We start from the raw sequence: 24,882 nt of genomic DNA on the forward strand, positions 1-24,882 counted from the left end.
CGGTCCTGTCGTTTGCAGACTGGCGCCGCTGTCGCTTACCACCGGGCCGCTCGAAATTAAGAGAGGCGAATGTAGTCTCTAAGAATCAAAGCCTGTATAAATAAACGAAAACAAAAAGTGCTCGAAAGGTCCTGTGAAAGGAAAGAATTTGAGGCCCCATTATCCATTTACGCTCAATCTATCGTTATCAATACGAAACGAATGTAAAGAACTCACCAAGATAATACTTATGGGTTATCTTAGATGACACGTTGAAATGCTCACATAAACTGGCTCATAACTGAAATAGGAAAAAAGTGTGGACTGATGAGTAGAATGGTGAACGATCTCAATTTTTTGGGAAAATTCACCTCCACAGACTGCTCACATCACACCTCACACCTTGATTTCTGCTCGTTCACTATATTTGTTAGCAATAAAGGGAAAATAATAAGGCTTCAATGGTTGCAAAGTCGTATAACGAAGTTAGTATTGTGTTGTGTTCGACGTACATCGTCTGCTGTTATGTTATGCCCAGGAAATTAAGAATGCTAAGAACTTGCTGGAATTCAAATGCAGGTGTGCCACGTATGTTATATGAACTGTGTAATGTTTATACATTTGTACATGTCCCATGTCACTGTATAATGTGTAACTGCAGTTATCAACAGAAGCCTTTTAATCATGGTATGATTTTTTGTACAATATCGGAAAGATAAATCCATCCTTCTCAAGCCTGTGATACCAGTTTCTATCTTGTGAAAGATCATTATTGTAACTACTAGGCTACCGAATTCAGTCAAAAAAATGTAAGAGATATTAACCATTTAACATGTGTGATAAAAACCTGTGTTTGCTGCTTATTTACATTTATTATTGGATTATCTGGCGCCGTTGGCAAAAATCGCTAAAAAAATATATTTAGTGCCTGTTTTGTACCATCTGTTTTCAAGATCGTTCAGAGAAGAAATTTCCAGACATGTCGAAATACAACCTGAAGCTGTTCAATAATAGAAAAAGAAAATTATTCAGTCTTGTCAAACTATCGTAGACATTGATCGATGCTGTATACTATGTCCAAAGTATTCGAATTTCCCACCCAATCTTTCATCCTCCCTTCGGTGACTAGTGTCAATTCCCCACACCAGCATGACTCTATCCAAAACCGTTCTACTGCAACTGATCTTATATGTTTTGTATTTATATCAATGCACAATTTTGCAAAAAAAAACTAATTTAAGTACACTGTTGTGCTACTTGGGTAGTTTTGCTGCAGGGGCACTTGTTAGATTTGCTGATTGATATTAACATTGAATAATTGACAAGAGTCTGTCAAGGAAGCTAAAGGAAAGAGCACCCGTTTCCTGAGGGCTCCCGACGTTCCGGGAAAGAAAAGACCACTAATCAGAAAAAAAAGATTTTACAGTCCACTCTAAGCAGAACATACACAGAACAGAACATTCGATAGTCTGCCTCACAACCTGTTGCAAGTAAATTGAAAAAAAAGATTTTGAAATCCATTCCTGACATAAATAGGATCGTTGCCAACAAATAGATCTTACATTATCAGACTGGAAAATTTATTCTTCTCTTCATCAATTGTCTCATCTGCCACCACATAGGAGAATTTGCAGTTCTTTTGCAGGTGCAGAGAATTTGCAGACCGTTGCTTTGAATTATGTCTTTTTTAATTTAATGGTTAAAGTACTCTATCTACTACGCTTTGCTCTTGTTTGGTCCGAAATGATTCCTTTCTCGTTATTGATATGAATGAGATCGTAACTCTCCGATCGCTCTTACTCGGTACGGATAGGCAACTTTCTTTCGAGAACCGTACTGGCGTCTTCCGGCGTGCCGCAAGGAAGCAACCTTGGGCCACTGTTGCTCAACATCTACATCAATGACATCTCAACGATTCTACCAGCTAACAACCTTCTATTTTACGCTGAAGATGCAAAACTGTTTCGTACGGTTCGCAGATCTCGCTAATCTCCAGGATTCACCCGTGCTGTTTAATTCCCGGTGCAAATGTACCGCGTTAGTACTCTGTGAGGCGAAGTGCAGCGTTGTTACGTTCAACCGATCGCGCGATCCGTCGATTTACACCTATAAAGTTGATGACCATGCTCTTGCACGCACGGAATGCGTTAATGATATTGGTGTCCTTTTTCGACTCTAGGCTATCCTTCAAAGACCATAACGAAAATGTTGTCGCCAAGCGGCATCGTCTTGTTGGTTTGATCATTAATCTAACCCGCGAGCTCCGTGTCCCACTATGTACGAAGACGTTATATTGTTCCCTGGACCGTGCTTGAGTACGCTAACGTTGTTTGGTGGCCTACTGCTTCTCAGCCTCTCGCACCACAATTACCCTGACTATAAATGTCCCGTGCTACTCTCGGCTGTCAATCTCTACGCGCCTGCCCGTGTTTTACGAGCGCCTTGCTGTGTATGATCGGCGCAAAGCTTTCGGATCTTCCGATCCATTCCTCCGTATGTCCTGTGATTTTAATGATGTTTGAGATGCGTTCGAACCTGGCATGTCTAGAAGTCTTGCGTGCGTTGCTGTCAGGGTAGAATTTGAACCCCGGTCCTGCCATTTGAAGATTGGCGCCGCTGTCGCCTTTATTTAAAAAATGGTGCATTGATGTCTGTTAAACAAATGATGTGCCACGTGACAACTATGTGGATGAAAAAGTATGCCATTGTTAACCGCCATTTTTCATTTTACAGCAAAAAAAATTAAACATCAAACTTGAAAAAAATAAAAATTCTGTAACTTGTTTTTACTTGTAATCTTCAATAAATTCAATACAACAGTATAATTTATACGCTAATTTATTATCCACTATCCTTAACGATAGAAAAGAAGTACCCCTAAAACCGCAACCCTTATGTGATGTAATACTTACAATGCAATTGTGAAGTATAATTATGTTTGCTTATTACATTAACGCTTTTTTCTATCTTTCCCGATCTTCTAAGGATATCGGTCATGCTTCAGCTTATTGCCTGCCGGAGTAGCTGCTGGTGCCAGCGTAAACACCTCATAATCAATGATGGAAAAGTTGTAATCACCAAACAAATGTCCGAACGTTGCATTGGGACCATCGTACGAGTGCGGAAAGTTTGAGTACGATTCGATGTTGGCATTGCAATTGTTTGAAATCAACAGATCAGCACCAGCGCCGAAAATCGGTCCACAGCTGAAATCGCAGAATTTGGGAGACAAACGGTTACAGCCGCTCTTAATACAGCAATTTTACGTTAAAGACTTACTCCGGATGATAGCAGATCGCGTACGGTTTCTTCACGATATCGAACTTTGTCGGTGGCTCGTTGTTGTAGTTCAGTGCAAAGAGGAAAGCCTTCTCCGAATGCAAATATCCTCCTTTTCGGTTCGTTTTCGCAAAAGCTACATCCGTAAATCCACCGCTAATTGCGCCGTTGGAGCTCTGATTTGAAAAATATTCATTATTGGACCATTTATCCAAGCGAACTCACATCCAATGGGGACACCTACCAATGCAATGATGAACAGTGGAGCGACACCATCACAATGCCGATGAAAGGCAGACGCAGCAAATCCATTCGTTGAAGCACGGTACACCATTCGCCAGGTTTGCTTTGCAGCTCCGTACCATCCGTTTAGGGTGCCTTGGAAATGGATTTTATCATTTTTCAGTATAGCCGACCCATGGAACAGATTCAGCATCAAACGTGGCTGCAGTCGTTTATCGTTCTCGGTCAGTGGTCCTGCTGGTACGGGTGCTGCCGATGCGGTGGCTGTCGGTAGCTTGTTGGAATGCAACGCAGCTCTACGATATCTTTCGAGCGAAAGTTCGATCGGTACGGCTCCGGTTGGCTCGACTTCTTCGGCAAACACTTGACTATCGATCAGGAATAACCGCACGTGTGAGATTACCGGGGCCAAGTATTGGCAAACCCGTTGCCTCTCTTCCTCTGTCCAGTGAGCGGTCGGTTGGGTGACTCCCGCCTGGTTCTTTGCCCAAGCCAACACGCAACGCCACACATCTTCCTCCTCTAGTCCCAACTGTGAACAAAAAAAAAGGGGAAATCCGTCTTACTATCTTGGTGATGGACACGAAGACCGGTTGTTAACTTACATTGTCGTAGGATATTACTTGTATCAGTCCTTCCTTGGTAAGATTGAGGAATGCATTCGTTTTCACGCACTCCGAAGCATTCTCCGCTATGTAGGTGATGCATTTCTCCAAAAACGATGCAGCACATTTTGCACCTGAAAAGAGTTTTCAAAAAAACATTTGCCCGACGCACGGTTTTGATTATCTACGACCATTGGGAACCGTTTTTTCAACACTACACAGCACAACACAACACAATGGTGAGTAGTTTCGTTCCGTAGATGCAAGTTCGCCTCTACAAGCGTTTTATTCGTCCTCAATCCAGCTGTATTCTGACGTTTTATCGTACACGCGCCTCACTAGTCTTGGCACCTATCCGATAGCTTAAATTAAAGGTAATTTACTTCGAAACACAATTTCATTCTACGCCACACCGGCTAATTCTGCACGTTCTGGATGAGTGTTATGTTGTCGCCTTTCAGCATGATGCGGCCAAGTTGACGTCGGGTCTGTTTTTTTATATTAAACTCTTCCGCCTCGTCCAACACCAGATTCATGTACTCGTCGAAACCAACTGAAATAAACCATATGAAGTAACCATCATTATCGTGGTTCTTGTGTTGACAAACTCAAACAAGGTTATGGCGCCGAGAACGCGCCATCCCGGCTTTCTTCGCTTACCGATGTGTCCTTCTATCCGCAGATGCGTGTTTTCGTACAGCCACACTTGCACACGGGAACGATTCTGGAGGTAGCGGAAGATAAGGTTGATGGGTTGTACCATCACCTTCTGCACTTTGGAGCCCTTGAACGACATTTTCGAGCTATTTTACAGCGTCGCGAAAAAATACACAACTTTGTTTGCTTCCTCTTGGACGCCGAAATGTGAATTGATACCGGGCCCGGTTAGGTCACGCAAACGCAATTTGACAGTGTTTGTCACAAACGTCAGATTTCATTCAAGATGGCGGGCTTATTCGCTTTGCACGACTGACGTAACACGGCTTTTCACTTCTCACGAGCTGATTTCTCACTATGATTATGAGTTTTCGAGCAGCTTTACCTCACCATTCGCGTGGTCTGGCAAAGCTGCTATGGCACGCAAAACGTGGTTCTGGGGAGATTTGCGTATTTACGCATGGATTGGAAATGTATTGCTCTAGTACAGAGTTTGCGGATTCACTTTTAAAATTACTCTGAGCAAATACATTCCATCTGCTCAAAATATGGTGCCAACATTCATAACCAGGGTAAAAAAAGTACGAATTGTTTCAAATTTTAAACTCGTACACCAGACGTTATTCTCAGCCGAGCATACACGGATGAGGAAATGTCTCCTTACTAATGCGAAAAGAGTTACGTAAAAAAGTGGTAAGCAATACGGCCAGACCGTACTATCGGAATAAAAAAATATATCGTCATCCTGGCATTGAACATGTATTTTACCATATTTTCTTAGGGTGGCCCGATCCACGAAACATTTCAAACTGTTGACCGCGATGCAAACTGTAAAAAGATCTCAAAAATGCGATTTCAGATTTATCTCAAGGGCCTCGTGTAGGTAGTTTGTGTATGAGCCAAGTTCTCTTAAAATGACTTCAAACCATGGAAATTGAACAATCACTCAGAACCTGAAATTTTGGTTTTGAAATCTTTCGGGGCTCGCGGTCTATTGATTTAAATAATGGCTTTTTAAGCGTATATAAACTGACAAATAAATTTAAATAAAACCGGAAACTGAAGACCTTCAGACGATTTTAGTTTTCAACAATAGAGCAATTCAGTGCACTGATCGAGCAGTTAGAATCTACCCATTCTAGTGGGACGAAAGTTATACATTTTTGTTGAGAATCATTTCTCACAAAAATTTGTAACAATCTGTTCTTTCGCAAAATCTAAGCACAGTGATGTTCTAGGCCTAACAACCTGCTAGGCCGTGGGTGTCATAACTAAATTTATCCGTTAGCCTGAAGTTCTAATTGTTTACATTTTATACAAGACACAAAATTGATTTCAAAATAAGCTGAATGAATGAAATTATATCTTTATGAATGTAATATTTTTAGTCCAAGCTAATAAAGATACTTGATGAGTAAATAAAATATAAGTTGACATAATGAATATGCAACATTCATTTTATAAATCATCTGGTGTCAATAGTATTTGATTGAGATGTCTTTGACTGCCAATTTTGACTAGTTTGACTCCAATAAACCGATGGCTGAATAATCAGTGTTCCGTACGGGAAGTCGATCCGAGTGAGGTTCGGTTCTTCCATTTGGAAGATAGGGATCATAACTACTTCTCCCATCGATTCTCCTCAATTACAATCTTTTAATATAAAATGTTACAAACTTACCACAGGCTTTTTCTTTAATCTCCATTACAGCTGTTAAAAATGTGCATGCGTTGGCCACGGACATAGTTTTACTGACGTGATCTTCACATGCGATCTTCAGCTCCTCGACGCCCATATCCTGTGCGAGCGTCATCATTTCAAACACCTTAGAGTCTTGCAACATTATCTGTAACGACCAACCAACATGTTTCGCGTTAAAAAAAGATGTTATGGTTGTCTCTCACATCAAATTTAGCTACCTTCGCGGTGTAAACATAGAGAATAAACTGTCGAAAAATGTCCGGCTCTATGTGTGGCAAACGGATGGGCGTTGGAGTACCGGGAGCGGACGTGGACACAGTACAACCAGGAATGCGACAGATCTCTCCCCGCTTTGTGTTTTGAAATGATTTACACCTGCAATATGAAGATAGTGATTTTGTTAGTTTTCGTTGATTGTTCCGTTGTTTCAATCGATCCTTACCGTGCCATCAGGATGATTCGATGTGCATAGACGCGCTCCTCGTTGGATCCAAGCACAAACACGATATCGGATGTATCCTGATCTTCCGACAGCTTCTGAAGATCATCCAGGAGTTGGGGCAGCCCGGCCAGGACCTTGTCGCAGATAACGGACTGCGCACGACTTCCCATCGTCTCGGAATCACTATGATAACTGATTTCGTATTTCATTCAAAATGCTTTAAACGACGTATGATTCCGCCGATCAGGTAGCAATATATAACAATAATTTACAGTATGTACGATAAGCAACCTCACTCTAGTTTTGTTAAATCCTGATCACACAATTTTCTTCCTACTTGCTAGAGAAAATGTAAACAAACAACTCTCCTATATTGAAGCATCTGAACGCACGCACACTGCTGTAACGAAATTATGCTTTCAAAGGCAAGCTACGTTGGTAGTGGTGTCTTGATCCGTTTCTCTAACACCAATCAATTCGCCTTCTCCAAGCGATCGTCACTGTAATTACTCTTCGCAAAACCCACAATTCCACTTTTAACACAATTATGCGGTGTGCGATCTACTGCTTGTTAGATGATGCAGATAAACATGAGAAAAATAATGCACATCCTTCTCCACAATTCAATCAAACACTATGTTTACAATCAACGTCTTGAGCACACAGCACAGGCACACGCTGCACACCTCCGATGTTGATGCGTAACCGAATCTCGCACTATGGGGTTAGAGCCGGTAAAATGAAGAACTTCGTTTTCTTCGTCCGAGATGATTCTTTCGTGTATTTCCCCTTTCGGTTCTCAACAGGTTCTTACCTTAACCTGTGCGTTTTTGTTTCTTCTTTTATGTTTTGGCTCAAGCATGCACTATAGGGCAATTCGGGGGTCCGATGGACAGAAAAGAGTTTCATTTTAAGCATCAATATCGTAAACAGTGCTTACATTTAAAAAAAAAACTTTTCAATTAACGTAGTTATGTTGTTCGTTTGTGTTATATTGAATATACAATTATATTGAAAATCTTACATTGAACAATTACCATGAATTCCAATCATAGTTGGAAATATGGCTTATGATAAAAATGATATCCAAGAGGCATCCAGCATTGAAATCTTTCGATTTCCAGAAAATTTAATACATCGCTAATGGATTTTTTTGGCAGCAATCTAGTAGCACACGGTAGGAAACGGTACCGAATCAGGTTCTGACCGTCTCCTCGTACGGACACCTGACTATCCAGCTGCGAGTAAAATCAACTGAATAGACGTCGACCATTATTATTTAACTTCTTAAAAATGTCTTTTAACACGCTCAAGCTTATTGAGCCTAGTAGCTCAGCTAGTAAAAGCAGAAGAATGCTGTAAGAACGTCCAGTTGTTTGATTTCCTCTGTGACGCATGTGGTAGCCAATTTTCGAATTCAGGAAAAACAGGATGATAAAGGATGCATGGAATGCTGTTCTTGGTTGCTCACAGAATGTCTCAACACCTCTACAGTAGCCTGCCAGAATGGTTACTATTGTTTTAGTCACTTCGTCAACCATTCCTTACAGATACTTATAACATTTGTAGGAAATAAACAGTGTCTTAGACGAATTAAAAAAAAATTAATCAGGAATCCAAGAACATTATTTACTTACTTATCAGGCACTACAACCCCTTTGCGATCTTGGCCTGCCGCTGCAGAGGCCTGACGCTGCTAAGAGGGCTTCGTCTGTTTTGGACATGGTCCATGTATCAGAGGCGTATGCGAGTTCTGGTACTATAAAGGTACGATACATTCCCAGCTTCGACCGTAGCGACAGGTTTTCTGAGGTGAGATGTTTCCTCAGCTGTTTTCGGTGCTGACTTTTGATCCGAGATAGGTGAAGTTTGGGATCCCGGATTTCTAGTAGGGTAGTTCCGGTATCATCAATTTGGTCTTTGCCTCCTTAATCTGCAACCCGAGGATTTACGCCGCCTGCTCGATTTTTTGGTAGGCCTCTGCTGCCTGGGAGTTGACTTATAGAAGATGGTTCCCGAAGTCTCCACCTCCGAGTCAGGCCTGATCAGTTTGAACAATAGAAGTTCCATTTGATAATTAATTGATTTATAGTTTGAACGAAGAACAAAAAACTAGTTCAGCTTAATGAGTTTTAAATCTTTTCTGTAAGTGTTTCATCTTTCCCTTTATGGTGTCCCACCCATAACAGGTGTCCGACTTTTTTGCACATGTTAAAACCCCATGTCAAACATTGTTTTTGATAAATTGAAAAAAGGCTAAATTCTATGGAAAATTAAAGATATTAAGGAATTATATGACGAGAAACGGATGCAACATAAGGCTAGCCCATCGCAAATCAAGGTTAAGGTGGCCGTCTTTCCTACTTTCTCGTACATATTTTAAATTTAAGAATGATAGCATTTTTTATGCTCAAGTAGTCCAGTCTAAATAGTCATAAAGCAGTTATGGCTCAGGTCTAGTGGTACAGAAGATAACGGGCGCCGATCTTCACACGTCAGAACCGTGTATCGAATTTTGTAAGAACCGTCCTTCCATTCGGCCTGTCCATCCAGCTACGGCTAATTTGAATCAAGGAATCTAGTAAGGTCAATTCGAACCCCGGCGGTTGTACAGCCCGAAAAAGACAGAAGGGCAAGACACAATCTTCCAATTCTAACATTCTTTAGGTTATTTTTTACACAAAAAGAGGACTTAATAGCGTTTTTATCTAACTAATTCATATTCATTGTTAATTCTAATTATTTTATCTAGGGTTGGATAGAGCCCGTACCGGAAGCAGAGTATCAGTTGAGGGTGACGATCTCGAGGTGGTAGAGGATTTCTGGTACCTTGGTACGATCGTAACTTCGGACAAAAAAGTAAGCAGCGAAATCCGAAGGCGCATTGTTCAGGGGAATCGTGCCCATTACAGACTCCACAAACTCCTGCGATCCAGCACTCCAACAACACACGAAATGTACGATTTATCGCACCTTGATACGTCCGGTAATCCTCTTCGGGTACGAGTCTTAAACTATGCTGACGGAGGACACCAATGCACTCTGTTCTTTTCGAACGGCGGGTGCTAAGGACTATCTTTGGCGGTTTGTGCGAGCAGGGCGTGTGGCGAAGGAGAATGTACCACGATCTAGCTGAGATGTTTTTCGGTGCTGATATCCTGACGGTAGTCAAAGCCGAAAGTATACGTTGACCGGGGCACGTGATGAAGATGCCGGACTCATGTTCCACCAGGAAGGTGCTCGTTAGCGGACCCGTTCGGCACGAGGCATTGAGGGGCGAGCCAGCGACCCCCTTGGCTGGATCAAGTAGAGTCTAACCTGTCGGAGATCAGATGTAGCCGTGAATGGAGGATTGCAGCCCTGGACCGAGTTTCCTGGAAACTGATTGGAGACCTGGCCATGTCGACACGACGTGCTCAATCCTGAGAAGGCCAAGGAAAATAAGAAGAAGAAGAAGAAGAAGGGTTGGATCGATCGATTGGTTCCATATTTATTAATTATATTTATCTTCTTCTTCTTGGCGTAACGACCTCTGAGATCATGCCGGCCATCGAAATGGTTTTCTAGACTGCCGATACCACGTAGTTGGTTAGTCAGACCTCACTACGGGGGAACGGTCCGGATGGGATTTGAACCCCGGTCCTGCCGTTTAAAGACCGGCGCCGCTGTCGCCTACACCACCGGGCCACCCCGGTTTTATATATAATATATTAATAAAGAGTTATATAAAGTGAGAGGGAGAGAGAGAGAGAGAGAGAGAGAGAGAGAGAGAGAGAGAGAGAGATATCAATCGAAACTCGAGACGTTGCCTAAAATATTTCGGAAAGTATACATAATTCTTGGGATACTCTTTAAGATCACATCATCCTAATATGTTCAATGAAATTGAGATAGTTTCATCTAAATTGATCAATCATTTCCATGCTTAATGTGTTACTTAAATATTTCTTTAATTTTTTTATAATTTGATTTACTGCGACTTTCAACCTTATTGGATGCATTCACCTCTACATTTTACAGATAAACTTTTCCTGCTTGCGGGGAAGAGACAAATTCTGCGTACGGAAAGGACACATTTCTACACCGCTTTCCCTGTTAAATAGATCCAATCATACCTCACTTGAACGTTGATGAGATTTTTTCCAACACTTCAACATTTATTGTTGCTATGAAAATATCATTTCCGCTTCGAGTATATTTACTTGTAGCGGTTTGGTGTTTTCACAATGCTGAAAAGATTTCTCCGCTTTGCCGATGGTACCCATGCGGAAACATTGTGCGATTGATTGGTATCAATTCTTTGAATCAACAATACATATCAACGCTAAGCCGTGTGCCGGTAAGATGCTGTATGTACATTGGATCTGATCCAAACCCAAAACATGTAGTGACGGGCCACTAAAAGATGTCCGGACAGTGGAAAACCAAAACGACTTATCGATTGTCTATCGCAACTCAAGTGCTGTGCAGAAATTAAGTTACCCCAAGGCTGATTTACCAAAACCCCTAACTGTGGGCTATTCGAATGTACATCGAGCTACTGCTGAAAGGGGAAGACTAAATTAATTTCGATCCCTCAATGACACTTGATTTTAGTGAACGTAGCTATCTCATCTGCTGATGGCATTCGGAGGTGTGTTGAAGATGAACCATAGCACCCTGCTAATAAAGTAAATGTAAGTGCAATAGAATGATGAAACGTTATCGTCAATGTTTAAATATAATTTTATCATTTTCTTTCAATACATAATATATACATGCTATATTGCCTATAACTATTTCAGGAGTTTTCGCCAATTTGTTACAATTTTCCACATAAATAGTCCATTCTTCCACACAAATCTTCATGAATATATGATACAAGAAAGAAAAGGAGCACGTGGTTATCTGCTGTTTGTCCAACGCAAACACTTCAACAAGGGTTGATTTATTTTTCAACTGCTATTTTCACAGCACTTATCACGCCTTTCTGTTTGCCCGATTGCTATTCGGATGCATATTTTCCTCTCCATTTGACGAAGATGAAATCACTGCATGGCAAAACCCCATTCACTCACTCTGCCCCTATCGCTGTATTTTAGGACACACTCTTGCACACAAGTAGTCTGCCGATAGGGTGGGGTTTTGCCCTTACGAAAGCGAAGATATGTTTGTTAAGCGAAGGACAAAATGGAAACTAGTCACTGATGTTGCCCCGTCTACGTGCTCCGTGCTATGTTGCGCCAGTTAGAGTGGTTGATGTTTTTCCGCTAAATGTAAAAATCCATTTAAATTTGTAATCTCTTCCGCTTCGTTTGCACCCTCACTGTCTTTTTTTTTCTTCTTTTTTCTCTTCAACAGCAGTCAATGCCCGCCGGGAGACCGCGGGCGTAAAGCATTGACAGTGACGCACCGGTGTCAATGTCGTAGGATTTACTAATAAAACAAGAAATAAATTGTATGCAAAACAGATTCCACGGGCACGAGCAGCTGACTTCGGTTGAAAGTAGTAACCGTGTTGCCATCAGCATTTCGCCTTCGATAGTCGGGAATTGATTACTTGCGGGCAACAGCCCTCGTATCGAAAGTAGGTAGCAACGTCGTACGGTGGGTTCCCATCATAGTAAATGAAAAAAAGGGAAGCTTCTGGAGAAAATACAACATAAACATCATCTCATAACAGTCAATTTCACTTTACTTTAACGAGCAGCACAAACAAAATAGACGGATTATACACTGGGAGGGCTCGAAGGACGATAGAATATGGGAACGGTGCCAAAGTAGATACGATAATTGAGTTTCGGCGACGTTTTCGCAAGTGGTTAGGCAAGAGCAATAGGGCGTTTGTTTGTCTTTACAACAACAAAAATGCGCGCTCGCTTTCGTATTGCTAAGCAGTTAAACTCCTGCACTGTGAATACTGTTGAAAGAGACAAAACAGCTTCCAAGCCTGATTTAATTTTTTCAAATTTTAACTTTAAATGTCTTTTTCGTATTTAAATAAAATTAAACTATATTTCAACCCAGGAACGCTTCATATTTACTTTTTTACTTATCAGGCTGAAGACCTGACCCACAGAGAAAGTGCAGTGGCTCACGAACTATTATCGCGGCATCGGGGGCTAATTCATCAGTCACTCACGACAGTTCATGAGACGTTAAAATCCTTCTAAGGTGGGTTGTCCTGTATCATTTTTAGGACGTGCCCAGCTTGCCCAATGAATCTAATTCACTCTTTCGGACGTTTATGTGAGCAGTTCTATGTAACTGTAAATGTTCTTTGAAATTCATCTGTAGCAAAAAATGTCTTGAGTGTTGAGTCTGAGTTGAGAAATATTCATTTGAAACAGCTAGACAGGTTGGATGTCAGTACCCATGCGTTGATTCCAACGTCTATATTATTTCCAGTGGTCATTTTTGACCCAATCTATACAAGCTTTGGACGACTTCAAGGGAGCTTCTCACGCGTATCTAAATTCTTAGCATATGCCAAAATCGGAATTGACTAATAGAGGAGACTGTATACCAAAAGTCTGAATCTTCTAGTCTCGAAAAAACCGCCTTTGCCAGCTATGAAAGAATACTGGCAAGCTCAAAGGACCCTGATAGATTTACGTCCACCTTCATCTGATATGCAATGTTGGTCATTTTTATTATACCACCACTCAGTGGCGGGTTTAAAGGTTGATAGGCCTCAAATCCACTGATATCCTTTCCCCCCTCCACCCCCTCAATTGCAATTCTGTATAGGGCCTCCGAGAAGCTAAATCCGCCACTGCCATCCCTACTAAGTTGGTGTGAGATTTTGAAAAGATTCATTTTATCGTTTTGTATTGTCACCCGGTCATCTAATAGTTTACTAGATTTCCTGCTGATACGACGTAGTTGAGTAGTAAGTCTTCACTACGGGGGAACGGTCCGAATGGGATTTTAATTCCGGTTCTGGCGTGCGAAGACTGGCCCCGTTGACGCCGGATTGTTTAACTTATCGTTGTGGATGCTCTCTGATAACTAGCAACCATTTCTTCTGGGAACAGGACAACCTTGGTTCGACAAGTCAGTAATCAAAACCGTAATTCTATGACTTCAAACAAAACAGTAAATTGGTTGACAAAAAATTATGCATACCCACCATCGTGACTTTGGCGACAAACAGGTGTCGGGCATACTCTGGGCGTCATTATGACATCATGCCACTCCCTGGCCTTCACTTCATGTTTGCATCGCTTCTTTGTAATAATTTTACACAACTTCCAACGCATACATAATGAGTGATGTAAGAGAGTTTTTGGTTTTATTCCTTATGCACTAGTCTTAGTCTTTACAATACCAACAGTTAACTTAATACAGCGAGCAGCTCCTAAATCCTACTGGTTAGCGACGCATTATGGCGTACAGGCGACGGCGACGCGTTTCTAGCTCACATCCGGTTTGATTGCGTTCGATCGAAATCCGTACACTGTTCGCTGCAACCGTAAGCTGGTAATGTTGAACACCTTCAGCCGGATGTAGAAATTTTTGGGATTGAAGTCCAGGACCACCTCGTGGAAGTATGTGAGCACCTGAAAGATGTACACAATAGAGGAGGTTAGTGATGATTCAATTTTAATCAAGGATTTTTTTTTAGAAATATTGTAACACAGCACACAAACATTCAATTGATGGATTTCGCACGATGCGTCAAGGCCTAGCTCACGAAAAAGTATTCATTGTTCGACCGTGTGTCAATCGAAAAATATTTCCATATCATTCCACATTCATAACTTCACTCCGCACACCAGGCTCATAAATTTGATCTAATTAGTCGGTTCGGTTTTTGCAGTTTCGGGCTGTGAGAGCCTCCCGCTCAAGAATGGTCCAATTAAAATTACGATCACAAACAACTCGATCGCCTAGCCTTGGTGCCTGCCGTTAAGATAGTCTCGTTCTGTTTCTACTTCAGCATCCTACCACGTGCACTCTTTCCTTTTGCTTTTTTTTTTTGACCCCGGGGCTAAGGTCAATGTGCAACCGTTACAGCAACGGCTCTCGGTCCGTTTGGTTGGGAGCTATTAGCTAGCGTTGCGGCGTCATCGTAGCAAAACAGTTTCGAAGCATTGCCGCAGTAGCCGCCTCCAAAATGGAAGCCTCCTCTACGCCTAGGTTTGTAGGTTTTTTGTAGTTGTTGTTTGTTTTCACTTTCGCTTGACTATCCTCTCTTGACAGTGTTTGAAATAGAAATGACACACCGTAAGCTATCCCCAACGCCGCGCGGCATACCTAAGTGGACGTGTAGCCGGTAATGGTCACACGTTAAACTATTTTTGGGAGCGTCGCGGGACCGATTACATGAGCGTGTGCTTCAGAAGAAGGAGGAGATCTGTTTGGCAACAAATCGTACGAGACAGCACTCCCAACTCGGGCACTCGGCGGTACACTCGCCCCAAAGTGATCGAAGGTACTGGAGTCAGAGTCGTCTACATCCATCACACTACAAAACAGACGCCGAGGACGTCTTAACGTGCTAGTGGGTCTTGCGTGAGCAAATCTGTCCACACAACCGGTACAGAGTGCAAACATTCGTGGAATGCGAACCCACAATGAAATCTCTCTATCGCACTGGTACTACCACACCACACTCCGGTTTTGCGTGCCCGGCTGCCGTTCGGCACGGTACCAGCCGTACCGGAGCAGTAGGGCATCTCCGGGGCACATCGCGCGAAGGCCATTAATTTCACTTTTTTATCACCATCATTACGTGTAGGCCAAGACGCGTTTACCTTAGATGAGTTGAATTGTGTGAACGTAATACTTTCACCGTCCGCTGCAGTGAACTTCTCCACGACGGTAACGTTTTGCGGCTCCACGAACGGGCCCACCGATTTGTGCAGCACCTTCAGGATTTCGTCACCTGCATCCGGGCGGAAGTGGCGATTCCAGCCCACAGCATGCAATCATAAAAGTACAGAAGAAATCGGATTGTAACTTCGATTAGTTTGATACGGCGGAATAACCGAACACGCGCATTTTCAGCTTCAGCGTCGACCGTTTGGCCGTTATGTCACTACGACCAGCCGTACGGAAATGGCAACACACGCACCTTCCTTGCGGTTGCCTAGCCCGTGGCCAATCCAAAAGCCCTCCTCATCGTAATCGATTTCATAATCACTCAGCTCCGTCCTGGCCACCTGAAGATAGGCCAGCGCACAGCACGCACCAACCACTAGCAGCAGCTTATCGCGCATGATGATATTTCACCGCGATCGTGTCACTAAATTAATGAACGTTCACACTCTGTCACAAGTTACCAAGATGCAACACGATCGTCACAAGCGCGCGGATCTGACCACAAAAATGATTCCAAACACACTGCGAGATGAGCTGCGCGGTTTCACTTTTGCCCGAGATGCTACCGATGGCACTCACGGCGTACGACTGTGGGCCCGTCCGAGCGGTCCCGTCCGGTTAACGTCCAACGTGCACGCGCTATCCTCACGCGAGCGCACACATAAGCCGCCACCAACCGTCAATCGTATGGCGGCACTTTTCAGCAACGTCAAAATCCCTCGCACCATCGATGCGAGCAGGTTTGCTGCTTGCCGACCGACCGAAGTCTTTCGTTTCTTCGGAGCTATACAGCGATCTCGTTCCAACCCACTGGTATCTCTGTAGATACGCGTCACCAGATGTGATCATGGATCAGCGCAAAGACAACGCGCGACCCTTGATCGATCGATCGTTCGCGCTAACGCACTTCGTAAACAGGCGGTTTATGCTCTCGCACACACAAACACGCAAATGCTTTTTACAGACAAACACACATGTTTTGATTGTCCCACGCACCACCCGCAATCCAACGCTAGTAAAAGACACACTCGCTAAAAACCCCGCTAGGACGGGTCGGTTCGTCTGGTGGGAGAGTCACCTTATTGCGCGCATCGCGCGCAGACTTGCTGACATTGAGGATGATAATTTGCCTATCGGTGGTTTAAATCAATACGAAAAATATTCAAATTCCGCTGACAAATTCCTGACGCATTAGTCGGCGGAACTGGTTGGCAGGGAAGTTGCGCCCAGGAAGTAAGTTTAGTGTTTGTTTTTGGTATTGTTACCTAATTAGCTGCTGTAGTTCATGTTACAAAACCGGTATGGTTTATGCTTTCAAACAAATTCTTATCAATGTAAATTGCACGATGACTTCAAAGTATGATCGATAGTAGAGTAGTGATATTTTACTTCAAACGTTGATTAACTGTTAACTAATGTTAACTAATGTAACTAATGTTAACTAACTTAAGTGACCAACGAAGGATAACATGCTGCAGTTTTATTTTGACTATGACTTGATGCCATTTTGACATCAACATCTTCATGCTTTAGACAATTTTAACTACGAGCAAACATATACAGTGACGGACATAATAATAAACCTACTCTTCTTATGATGGAAAATAGAATCCGAAACAGAATTCGGAATTATAAAAAAAACTTTACAAGAAAACATAATCATAAACATTAAGTTACATGAATAAACTGCAACAAAGAGGATGACAATACGGCGCAAGCATAATTAAAATAAATATATTATTTTTAAATTTTGACAATACGGCATTGTACCGTCACAGTTAATTATAGATAATTAATAAAATTGATTGATTGATCTTTATTTTATTTAAGTATGATGGCTCTACGCCGTACTGTCAAAATAAATAAATAAAAAAATTTAAATTCTGATCCTACCAATTCCATCTTATGGTTTTGTGAATTATTGGATAATGTGCCGTCATTCTTGTGTGTTGTACAGATTCTATGCCAAAGTCTAGTAAGTATATAGTCCAACAAGAAAAGTAGAAGGAAAGGGGTTGATCATGGTAGACAATAGAAAAGTATTTCTTGGGGAGCTGTTTTTTTTTCTAATCGTCTCTAATCTATAGAATCGTTAGCGTCGAATATATATAATACAAGTGTCCAAAGAAGTAGGTTCCCAGTACTTGGATGGACATATAACTTTGTCCATGTCTGTATGTAAGTTCCAAAACGTAAAAAATACCATAAAACATCGCCTTTAAAGCTATAACTAAAAACGAAGCGAAAGTAGGAAACACACAAATTCAAAAGATTAACCATGGTCGCAGAACAGGTTGAAGGGAAAACTCGTTTTAACATCTGCCTTCATCAGTGGTTCACAGTTTCGTTTATGGTGCATATTACGATAATAATGATAAAAAAAATATGCGGCCTGGGAATATGCTATACTGTAGCTGATTACATCATCACTAATTCGTTGCGGAAACTTACGAATGAGGTAATGCGAAATTTCACTTTCCATTAGCCGTTATCCCACAAATGATACGATCACTGGCCGTCTCATAGCGACTCTTTTTAACAGCATCTAAATGTATAAATGATATCAGTCCTTTATCTTACGAGTCTTGCATTGATATCTGCCTTTTTCTCTCATCTTGTTGTCCTATATCGATCAAGCTAACCTATAAGAACGCGATAGGAACTAACACATTTCCCGATCGTGACAAGGTGACTGTTGGAGAACCTTTCATATGCGCAAAGCGACGGAGACAGGGACGCACAATAGGCTCTGGGTCAACTCCCTAGCAAGGTTACACTGTACTGGAAATATACAATGCTTAGAGCGAGACACAGATTCCTGCACAGATTGCACCACTGTGGCCTGGGTACACAGTCGATGTTTACTCACCGGATTGCTAACGCAAACTGAACTCACCTTCGATCATCCATTAGTCGATGCTCGCCAGCATGTTTGGCTGTTGTGTTCGTTGGGATTGGATATGCAGCTTGAAGTTAGTAAGCTACTTGCAATGTACTCATCGTTCAATTTTAATACACTAGAAGAATTTTTTTGTCAAAAAGTTGTCCAAATTTATGTTTTTTTTTTATTAATTCAAGACTCTCTCGCTATGTATCTCCCTCAGTATTGATGACCATAATAACCACAACAAATCAGTAAAGCATCTTAACGCAGCTGTTTGCCGATACGATTGCAAAAGCTGGAATTCCAAAACGACAATATCGCATCGGACACACCCAAACATGCGTACGAAATGGTTAAAATACGATGTAAACAGTATCCCAGAAACCGATCCGTACACTGGCCGGTATGTATGGGCAAAAACTTGTACCGGCCATACCCGATACGAATCGGTTCTGTGCATGTGTTTTCGTCACATTTCGATACCGGTTTTCTCACGCCAAAAAATCATGTTCGATTTACGCCGTAAGCAATGGTAGCTCCTTTTCGGTGACTTTACAACCCCTCCTGAACGTAATGGAATGCTGTCTGTTTTTGTTTAACGAATTCTTTTGTTATCTTCGTACAAGACTATTACGATGGTTTTGGGCTGATGCTGCTACGCTATTGTGCTTTGAGTGAATACATCATATGAGCACACTTTTTTTTTTTGTAAGTATTATGTTTACATTTCACTCTCCACAATCGACGCTCTGATAATCGATATCGAAGCCACGATCGGAAGCTTTCGGTATCGTGGGAAGAGGTTATGAAAGTGGGATGGAAAACCTGTTTGTAATTTAGTTATTATCGACTACCGGCCGATGCCTTCCAGCAGAAACACCCTGCAAGAGCAATAAATAATGCAAACTTTTTCCTATCGAACACTGGCGGCATAATCTGCCACGGCTCTTTCCAACTCATGTTGGTATACAGCAGCGGTTGAACGAAACCAATTTCTATGGGTGATCAATGTTTTAATTATTGTTGCTCCACTTTGCTGTGGTCTATTTTTACCAAAACTTTAAAACCGTCACTGTGTTTCATTGTAACCGCAAACTTTCACTTGTGGGCGTGTGATTTCAAATTATGACAAAAGCGTCATGTACAAGATCCTAATTACCATGCCACACATAACATAGCACGTCCATTCGTCGACATTCCACATGTGTGGCGCTCGCATACCTACGGGGCGCACCATAAAGGGATCTTTAATTAGATCAATGCCAAGAGCGTGTCAACCGCAGCTCAATCCAAGAATCAAACATAAGCCGTTACCAGTGGGAGGTCCAACGGCATCGCGAGCTTAATGACGCATGCGAGTGGGTCATTGGTTTATGAATTAGTGTGTTTTAATGGCTCTTTCAATTCATTCCAACGGCTATAAAGCATTAACATACTTCCATGTTTTTTTATGGAGTTTTATTTATTTTTTATTATTACTCAGTTGATGTAGAATTTTCATACTTGCGTTACTTAAGGTTCTTATTATCTACTGAGTTTCGTTGGAGAAAACATTAATGAACAAACCGAACGTTGTTTATTGAACTAAAGGAGATAGAATAGCATACGAGCTAAGCTACAAGCTCAAGTGTAATTAAGCTTAGTAGTATTAGTGTAAGGAATAAAATAAGTAGTTGCAAATCAGAACGGAAGTGTATAGAGCTACATTTTTCCGAAACTATTTTCGTTACACTGAAGATTTACTGTATTGAAACTACGCTTCAAAAAATGTTATCATCAACATGTTACCATTACAAACGATGTGCACTACCAGCACCACAGCAAACTACATGCACATGGCCATCAAAATTGCACATCATTCAATTACCGTTTTGTCTCATGGTTTGAAATTCATTCAAAATAATTCAATTATGTGTCGGCAAATTGATTCATTTTCCATTAAGTGCATGGAACCGAACCGTTCTCTGCTCAACCATGTTGTGCGTACTGTATGTATATCGTCAAAGGGTGTGAGATCTTGGACAGACGACAGTACATCGGTGTAATGTAAATTCGGTGAAAAGGTTCAACACATTCAGAACGTTTATGCACATTATTATACGTTAAGTACAGAGGAACCAGGATAATTTCACAAGTTTAAGGATGCGTGATTGATAACAAATATCTGTAAAAATCAATTACACAGAATAATAGTCAATCAACCATAAACAAACGCTTATATAAATAAAATAGTATTATTAAACGATTAAACGATTAAACGATTTTTTCGTAGCCTACATTGGAGCTGTTTTTTCTTATAGTGTCAATCATATCAGCTTTTTTATAACACACCTCGTCAGCTAGCTTTAATAAAACACATATCGCGTTGAAGACTCAACTCTTTGATGCAATTCTATAACGGGGACAGCGAACGGCCTTTCAGACAAGTAAAATTAAAATCAAAACTAAATTAAATCATAATTTAAACATCTTTTTATGGAAGAAACCTAATAGTGATGGGCACAATAATTCAGAATGATTGAATGAATTAAATCTTAGCATTGAGTGAATTAATACAAATCTCTTTATAACTCAAATTTTTTTATAACTTTTCTGTGATTTAAATCATTCATTGCGATTTAAATCATTCATGAGTGAATTGGTTTGTGATTTAATTCTTCGCGGCGACCTTTAACTCACTCAGAGCTATTTAAATCATTCATGAGTTATTTTCCTCATGAGTTATTTAACTGAGAAACTGAGTATAATAAGAGGTAAGTACGAAGAGAAACTGTTTCTAATAAAAAGATACGAGACTTTTTTCAAATGTTTTTTTGCGATCGATAACCCAATGAATTTGTTTCAAATACTGTTTTGATATCCGGTTTGGGCTTTTCTTATCAAAATTTGGTTTCTTCTAAGAAGGAACGTAACAGCAAGTAGAAAATAGAAAGCATCACGAGAACCATTTGGGAAAGTTCTATGTATTTATTCTGAATATCAACTCACACAGAATGTCACACACGTTTAAATCATTAAATCCGGATAAAATCATTCAAATCTGCCAAAGTGAGAAACCACAACGATTTTGCTAATGGGACTTGATATTCCACACAGGAAGAAACGTACTACTAATCATCCGATGTATCGAAACCTTTTCTAGAACATGTTGATACAACACACTCATGAGTTAAACAACTCATGAATGATTTAAATCACTCTGAATGAGTTAAAGGTCGTCGCGAAGAATTAAATCACAAACAAACTCACTCATGAGTTAAACAACTCATGAATGATTCAAATCGCTATGAGTGAAGTGTGGTACATGAGTGAGTTAAAGAGTTAACTCTATATTCCAACACACTCACTCCGATTTAATTCCTTCAAGTGAGTTGTTATTCCCATCACTAAAGCCTATAGTAACAAATAGCTGTCTCTTTAATAGCAACATATAGCCAATGTGGTGGTATTGCGACGAAGGCGCCGTTCTTCACGCGACAGGACCAGGGTCAATATCCCATCCGGACTGTCCCTCCGTATTCAATATTCCAACTACGTGGTATCAGCAAGTCTAGTAAGCCATTCGATGGCCGGCGTTACCTATAGAAGATCGTAGAGCCAAGAAAAACATATAGCCAATGTAACGCAAAACCGAATAAATGCCAACATCTTAATGGTGGGACCATTATCTTACTGGTGGGACCAACATTTCACGTGGTTTTTGTTTGATTTTAATAGTCTAAACTATCTGTTTATCAGCAATACGGCCTGGCCTGGCCGTCGTTATGAAAAAAACTATCTGTTTATTATTTTTTGTATATCCCTTATATGTAGGTTGATGAATGATTCATTCATGAAGGACTTCAATATGAGAAGGGATTGGTACATCATTGGCGAACATTTTGGAGGATCTGAACAAAATAATTCATCGTAAGGACTGCAGCGACTAACAACTGTAGACAAGGCAGATCGATTGTTGAATTGAATTGATTGTTGACCGTGGAGATCCATCAAAACCACAAAACACGGTCTCAAACACATCCGGGATGAGATGTTCTCTTACGGAATGATACTTACAACTGGACTTAATACTTGGATGACGGAACGATTATCAGGAAGGAAATGTCTCCAAACCAATGTAAATTGTAATTTTTTTCGTAAGAACGGCCTGGCCGTATTGCTGAATGCGAATTGTAATTAGGTAGTAAATTAATGCTAAGCAATACGAGCAGTTCGTTCATAAAGAAATAAAAAAAACTGCCAAAATAATCAACAAAGCAAATGAAAACAGTCAAAGTATTTCGTATTCGTTTTTCAATGTGTGAAAATTAACAACCCCACGTTAGCTCAAACATTTTAGAGCATTTTCCCAGTAAAATTAAAGCAACGATTTTAAATCAAATCAAACATGATAAACCGACAAAGTTTGTGCAGCGAACTTTTTTTAAGAACACCGACAAATGGAGCCAAAACATCGCTCCCTTGACCATTGGGTAAAACGTTGTGCGGCGCAGGGTAATGCGGATTGCGCACATGTAGGCGCAATCGAAGAAACTCAAAACATCGAAAGCTCTTTACGCTTTTCAAGCCGTTGGCTATGCCAAAATAAGATTCGTTTTGATTGTCTCCTAACTCATGAGTGTATTTAAATGTATGTTCAATTTCCAATATACTTTCTTTCTGTTAATGATGTAATTTTGTTGATACCAAGTATACTCACTACCGGGGAATGTTCCGGATGGGATTTGAACCCCGGTCCGGCGCGTGAAGGCTGTCGCCACCATCGCGAATAACATCGGATGACCTAATGATATAATTAGAATGGGTAAAATGTTGAAGTCTGCAAAAGGTTAAAGAGTTAAAATTCTTCTACTAACCATTCAACCGTCACTTCGCATGACATCTTAAGAGGAGATGATTCAGGATAATCGTGCGTACTACAGGCTCCACAAACTCCTGGGAATCGAGCATCATACGAAATGCACGATATATCGAACAATGATATGTCCGGTAGTCCTCTGCGGGTACGAGTCCTGTACTATGCTGACAGAGAACATCAATGCACTCGCCATTTTCGAACGGCGCATGCTAAGGACTATCTTAAGGGCGTATGGATGAGGTGAATGAATCGAGAGCTGAACTGCGCTGTTTGACTTTAAGTGTCGGTTGACGACAGTATTTTGATCTGGAAGGATGTGCTTCAACAAAAGAGGAGCGTACCGAGCTCGTAGGCAGGATCCACTGTAATCAAACCACTAGGACACAGCAATAAGAATATGTGTAGAGACTTCTTCAAATATTTCTTTCAGAGTTAATTAAAAAATCCGAACGTATTCAATTTTACTTCACTTCACTTATACTGCTATCCTGGACATATTACTGCTATTGGTATACTTTGCAATAAAAATAATTAATACTTTTCTATACCTCATCTGTCTAACACTCAGCTTCTGCTAGTTATCTGTAACTAACATTTGCTGGCAACAATGAAAGTATTCGAAATGTTTGTTTTAGACTCTTTTATTTGAAGGAAAAAAATCCCCATGTTATGATTTCGTATAAAGAATGCACACCTCTCAATTACTTGACAAAGTAATTCTAGCATGTAGACCATTTTTGGGATAATTAGAGCGAACGCAACATCAACCAGTCAGATTTCTTTTTCGTCCAGTTGGTAGGGATTAACTCTCTGTCTCCAGTGGGGTGGAAACTTGTGTGGATTTTCTCTTTCTAGGATGTGGATCAATCAACCGTTCATTCAGTTTATCACAGAATACTTAAACTAGGAAACTGCTTTAGGCCCCGAGTTTAACAACACTAGTTTTACAAATACAAAGTAGTTTTTAAAAGCAATCTCATCTAGAAATTTAAAAGGTCTAAAGAGTTATTCTTATAAAGTCATAATGAAAATCTTGCATGTAAGAACTTTAACATTTGAATAACCACACTAAGGATGATTTTATTTCACGAACGGCTATAGTCATCTTTAACAAAACTGCTTTTTCTATAGTAAAATAATTCATTGGTAATTTTTATTTTAATTAAGGCCTTCAAAAAGAAAGTGTTTGAAGTTACGACTATTCTTAATCAGTCACTGCCCTTCAAGTTTGTTCAAATGTACATTGGTGTCGAATGTTATAGTTACTGCAATCTTCACAATTTGTTACACAAGCTTCACATAACTTGAAACGCTCGGTGTGGTTTACCTCATAATTAAAAAAATCTTCGCTACCCCACCACTACCATTATATCGTCGTTTCAATCACTACTGTTCTTGCAAGCGAATGGGTGGATTAATGTGTACTAT

General features: G+C 40.8%; 5 protein-coding genes across 5 annotated transcripts in view; 2 read left to right on the forward strand and 3 right to left on the reverse strand.

Annotated features, from left to right (window-relative positions):
• The window catches only part of LOC126556283 (histone H1-like), a 591,209-nt gene that overhangs the window by 277,332 nt on the left and 288,995 nt on the right, over window positions 1-24,882 (forward strand). The gene's annotated exons all lie outside the window — the stretch shown is intronic.
• Window positions 1-24,882, forward strand: part of LOC126556243 (39S ribosomal protein L2, mitochondrial) — a 471,612-nt gene that overhangs the window by 252,603 nt on the left and 194,127 nt on the right. The window lies entirely within an intron of this gene.
• Window positions 2,958-7,147, reverse strand: LOC126556058 (uncharacterized). The gene is made up of 7 exons (XM_050211252.1): window positions 6,908-7,147; window positions 6,684-6,840; window positions 6,445-6,610; window positions 4,107-4,240; window positions 3,503-4,033; window positions 3,259-3,434; window positions 2,958-3,185 (listed from the first exon to the last, which is right to left on the reverse strand). The coding sequence occupies exons 1-7, from the start codon at window positions 7,114-7,116 to the stop codon at window positions 2,960-2,962; spliced, it is 1,599 nt and encodes a 532-aa protein (XP_050067209.1). The 5' UTR covers window positions 7,117-7,147; the 3' UTR covers window positions 2,958-2,959.
• LOC126556458 (probable small nuclear ribonucleoprotein E) lies at window positions 4,354-4,985 on the reverse strand. The gene is made up of 2 exons (XM_050211723.1): window positions 4,767-4,985; window positions 4,354-4,659 (listed from the first exon to the last, which is right to left on the reverse strand). The coding sequence occupies exons 1-2, from the start codon at window positions 4,900-4,902 to the stop codon at window positions 4,523-4,525; spliced, it is 273 nt and encodes a 90-aa protein (XP_050067680.1). The 5' UTR covers window positions 4,903-4,985; the 3' UTR covers window positions 4,354-4,522.
• Window positions 14,275-16,132, reverse strand: LOC126556378 (uncharacterized). The gene is made up of 3 exons (XM_050211645.1): window positions 15,966-16,132; window positions 15,646-15,776; window positions 14,275-14,448 (listed from the first exon to the last, which is right to left on the reverse strand). Exons 1-3 carry the CDS (start codon window positions 16,108-16,110, stop codon window positions 14,302-14,304), a joined length of 423 nt encoding a protein of 140 aa, XP_050067602.1. The 5' UTR covers window positions 16,111-16,132; the 3' UTR covers window positions 14,275-14,301.

Source organism: Anopheles maculipalpis, chromosome 2RL, assembly GCF_943734695.1.
Source record: "Anopheles maculipalpis chromosome 2RL, idAnoMacuDA_375_x, whole genome shotgun sequence".
Classification (NCBI taxonomy): domain Eukaryota; kingdom Metazoa; phylum Arthropoda; class Insecta; order Diptera; family Culicidae; genus Anopheles; species Anopheles maculipalpis.

Excerpts from the sequence above, each read along its gene's own strand:
- LOC126556458 (XM_050211723.1), bottom strand. The coding sequence starts at position 4,902 with ATGTCGTTCAAGGGCTCCAAAGTGCAGAAGGTGATGGTACAACCCATC. Across the intron at positions 4,660-4,766 it reads GCGGATAGAAGGACACATCG|TTGGTTTCGACGAGTACATG; the intron begins GTAAGCGAAGAA and ends GGTTTATTTCAG.
- LOC126556378 (XM_050211645.1), bottom strand. The coding sequence starts at position 16,110 with ATGCGCGATAAGCTGCTGCTAGTGGTTGGTGCGTGCTGTGCGCTGGCC. Across the intron at positions 15,777-15,965 it reads GCTAGGCAACCGCAAGGAAG|GTGACGAAATCCTGAAGGTG; the intron begins GTGCGTGTGTTG and ends GCCCGGATGCAG. Across the intron at positions 14,449-15,645 it reads CACAATTCAACTCATCTAAG|GTGCTCACATACTTCCACGA; the intron begins GTAAACGCGTCT and ends TACATCTTTCAG.
- LOC126556058 (XM_050211252.1), bottom strand. The coding sequence starts at position 7,116 with ATGAAATACGAAATCAGTTATCATAGTGATTCCGAGACGATGGGAAGT. Across the intron at positions 4,034-4,106 it reads AAGTAATATCCTACGACAAT|TTGGGACTAGAGGAGGAAGA; the intron begins GTAAGTTAACAA and ends TTTTGTTCACAG. Across the intron at positions 3,186-3,258 it reads GCGATCTGCTATCATCCGGA|CTGTGGACCGATTTTCGGCG; the intron begins GTAAGTCTTTAA and ends CTGCGATTTCAG.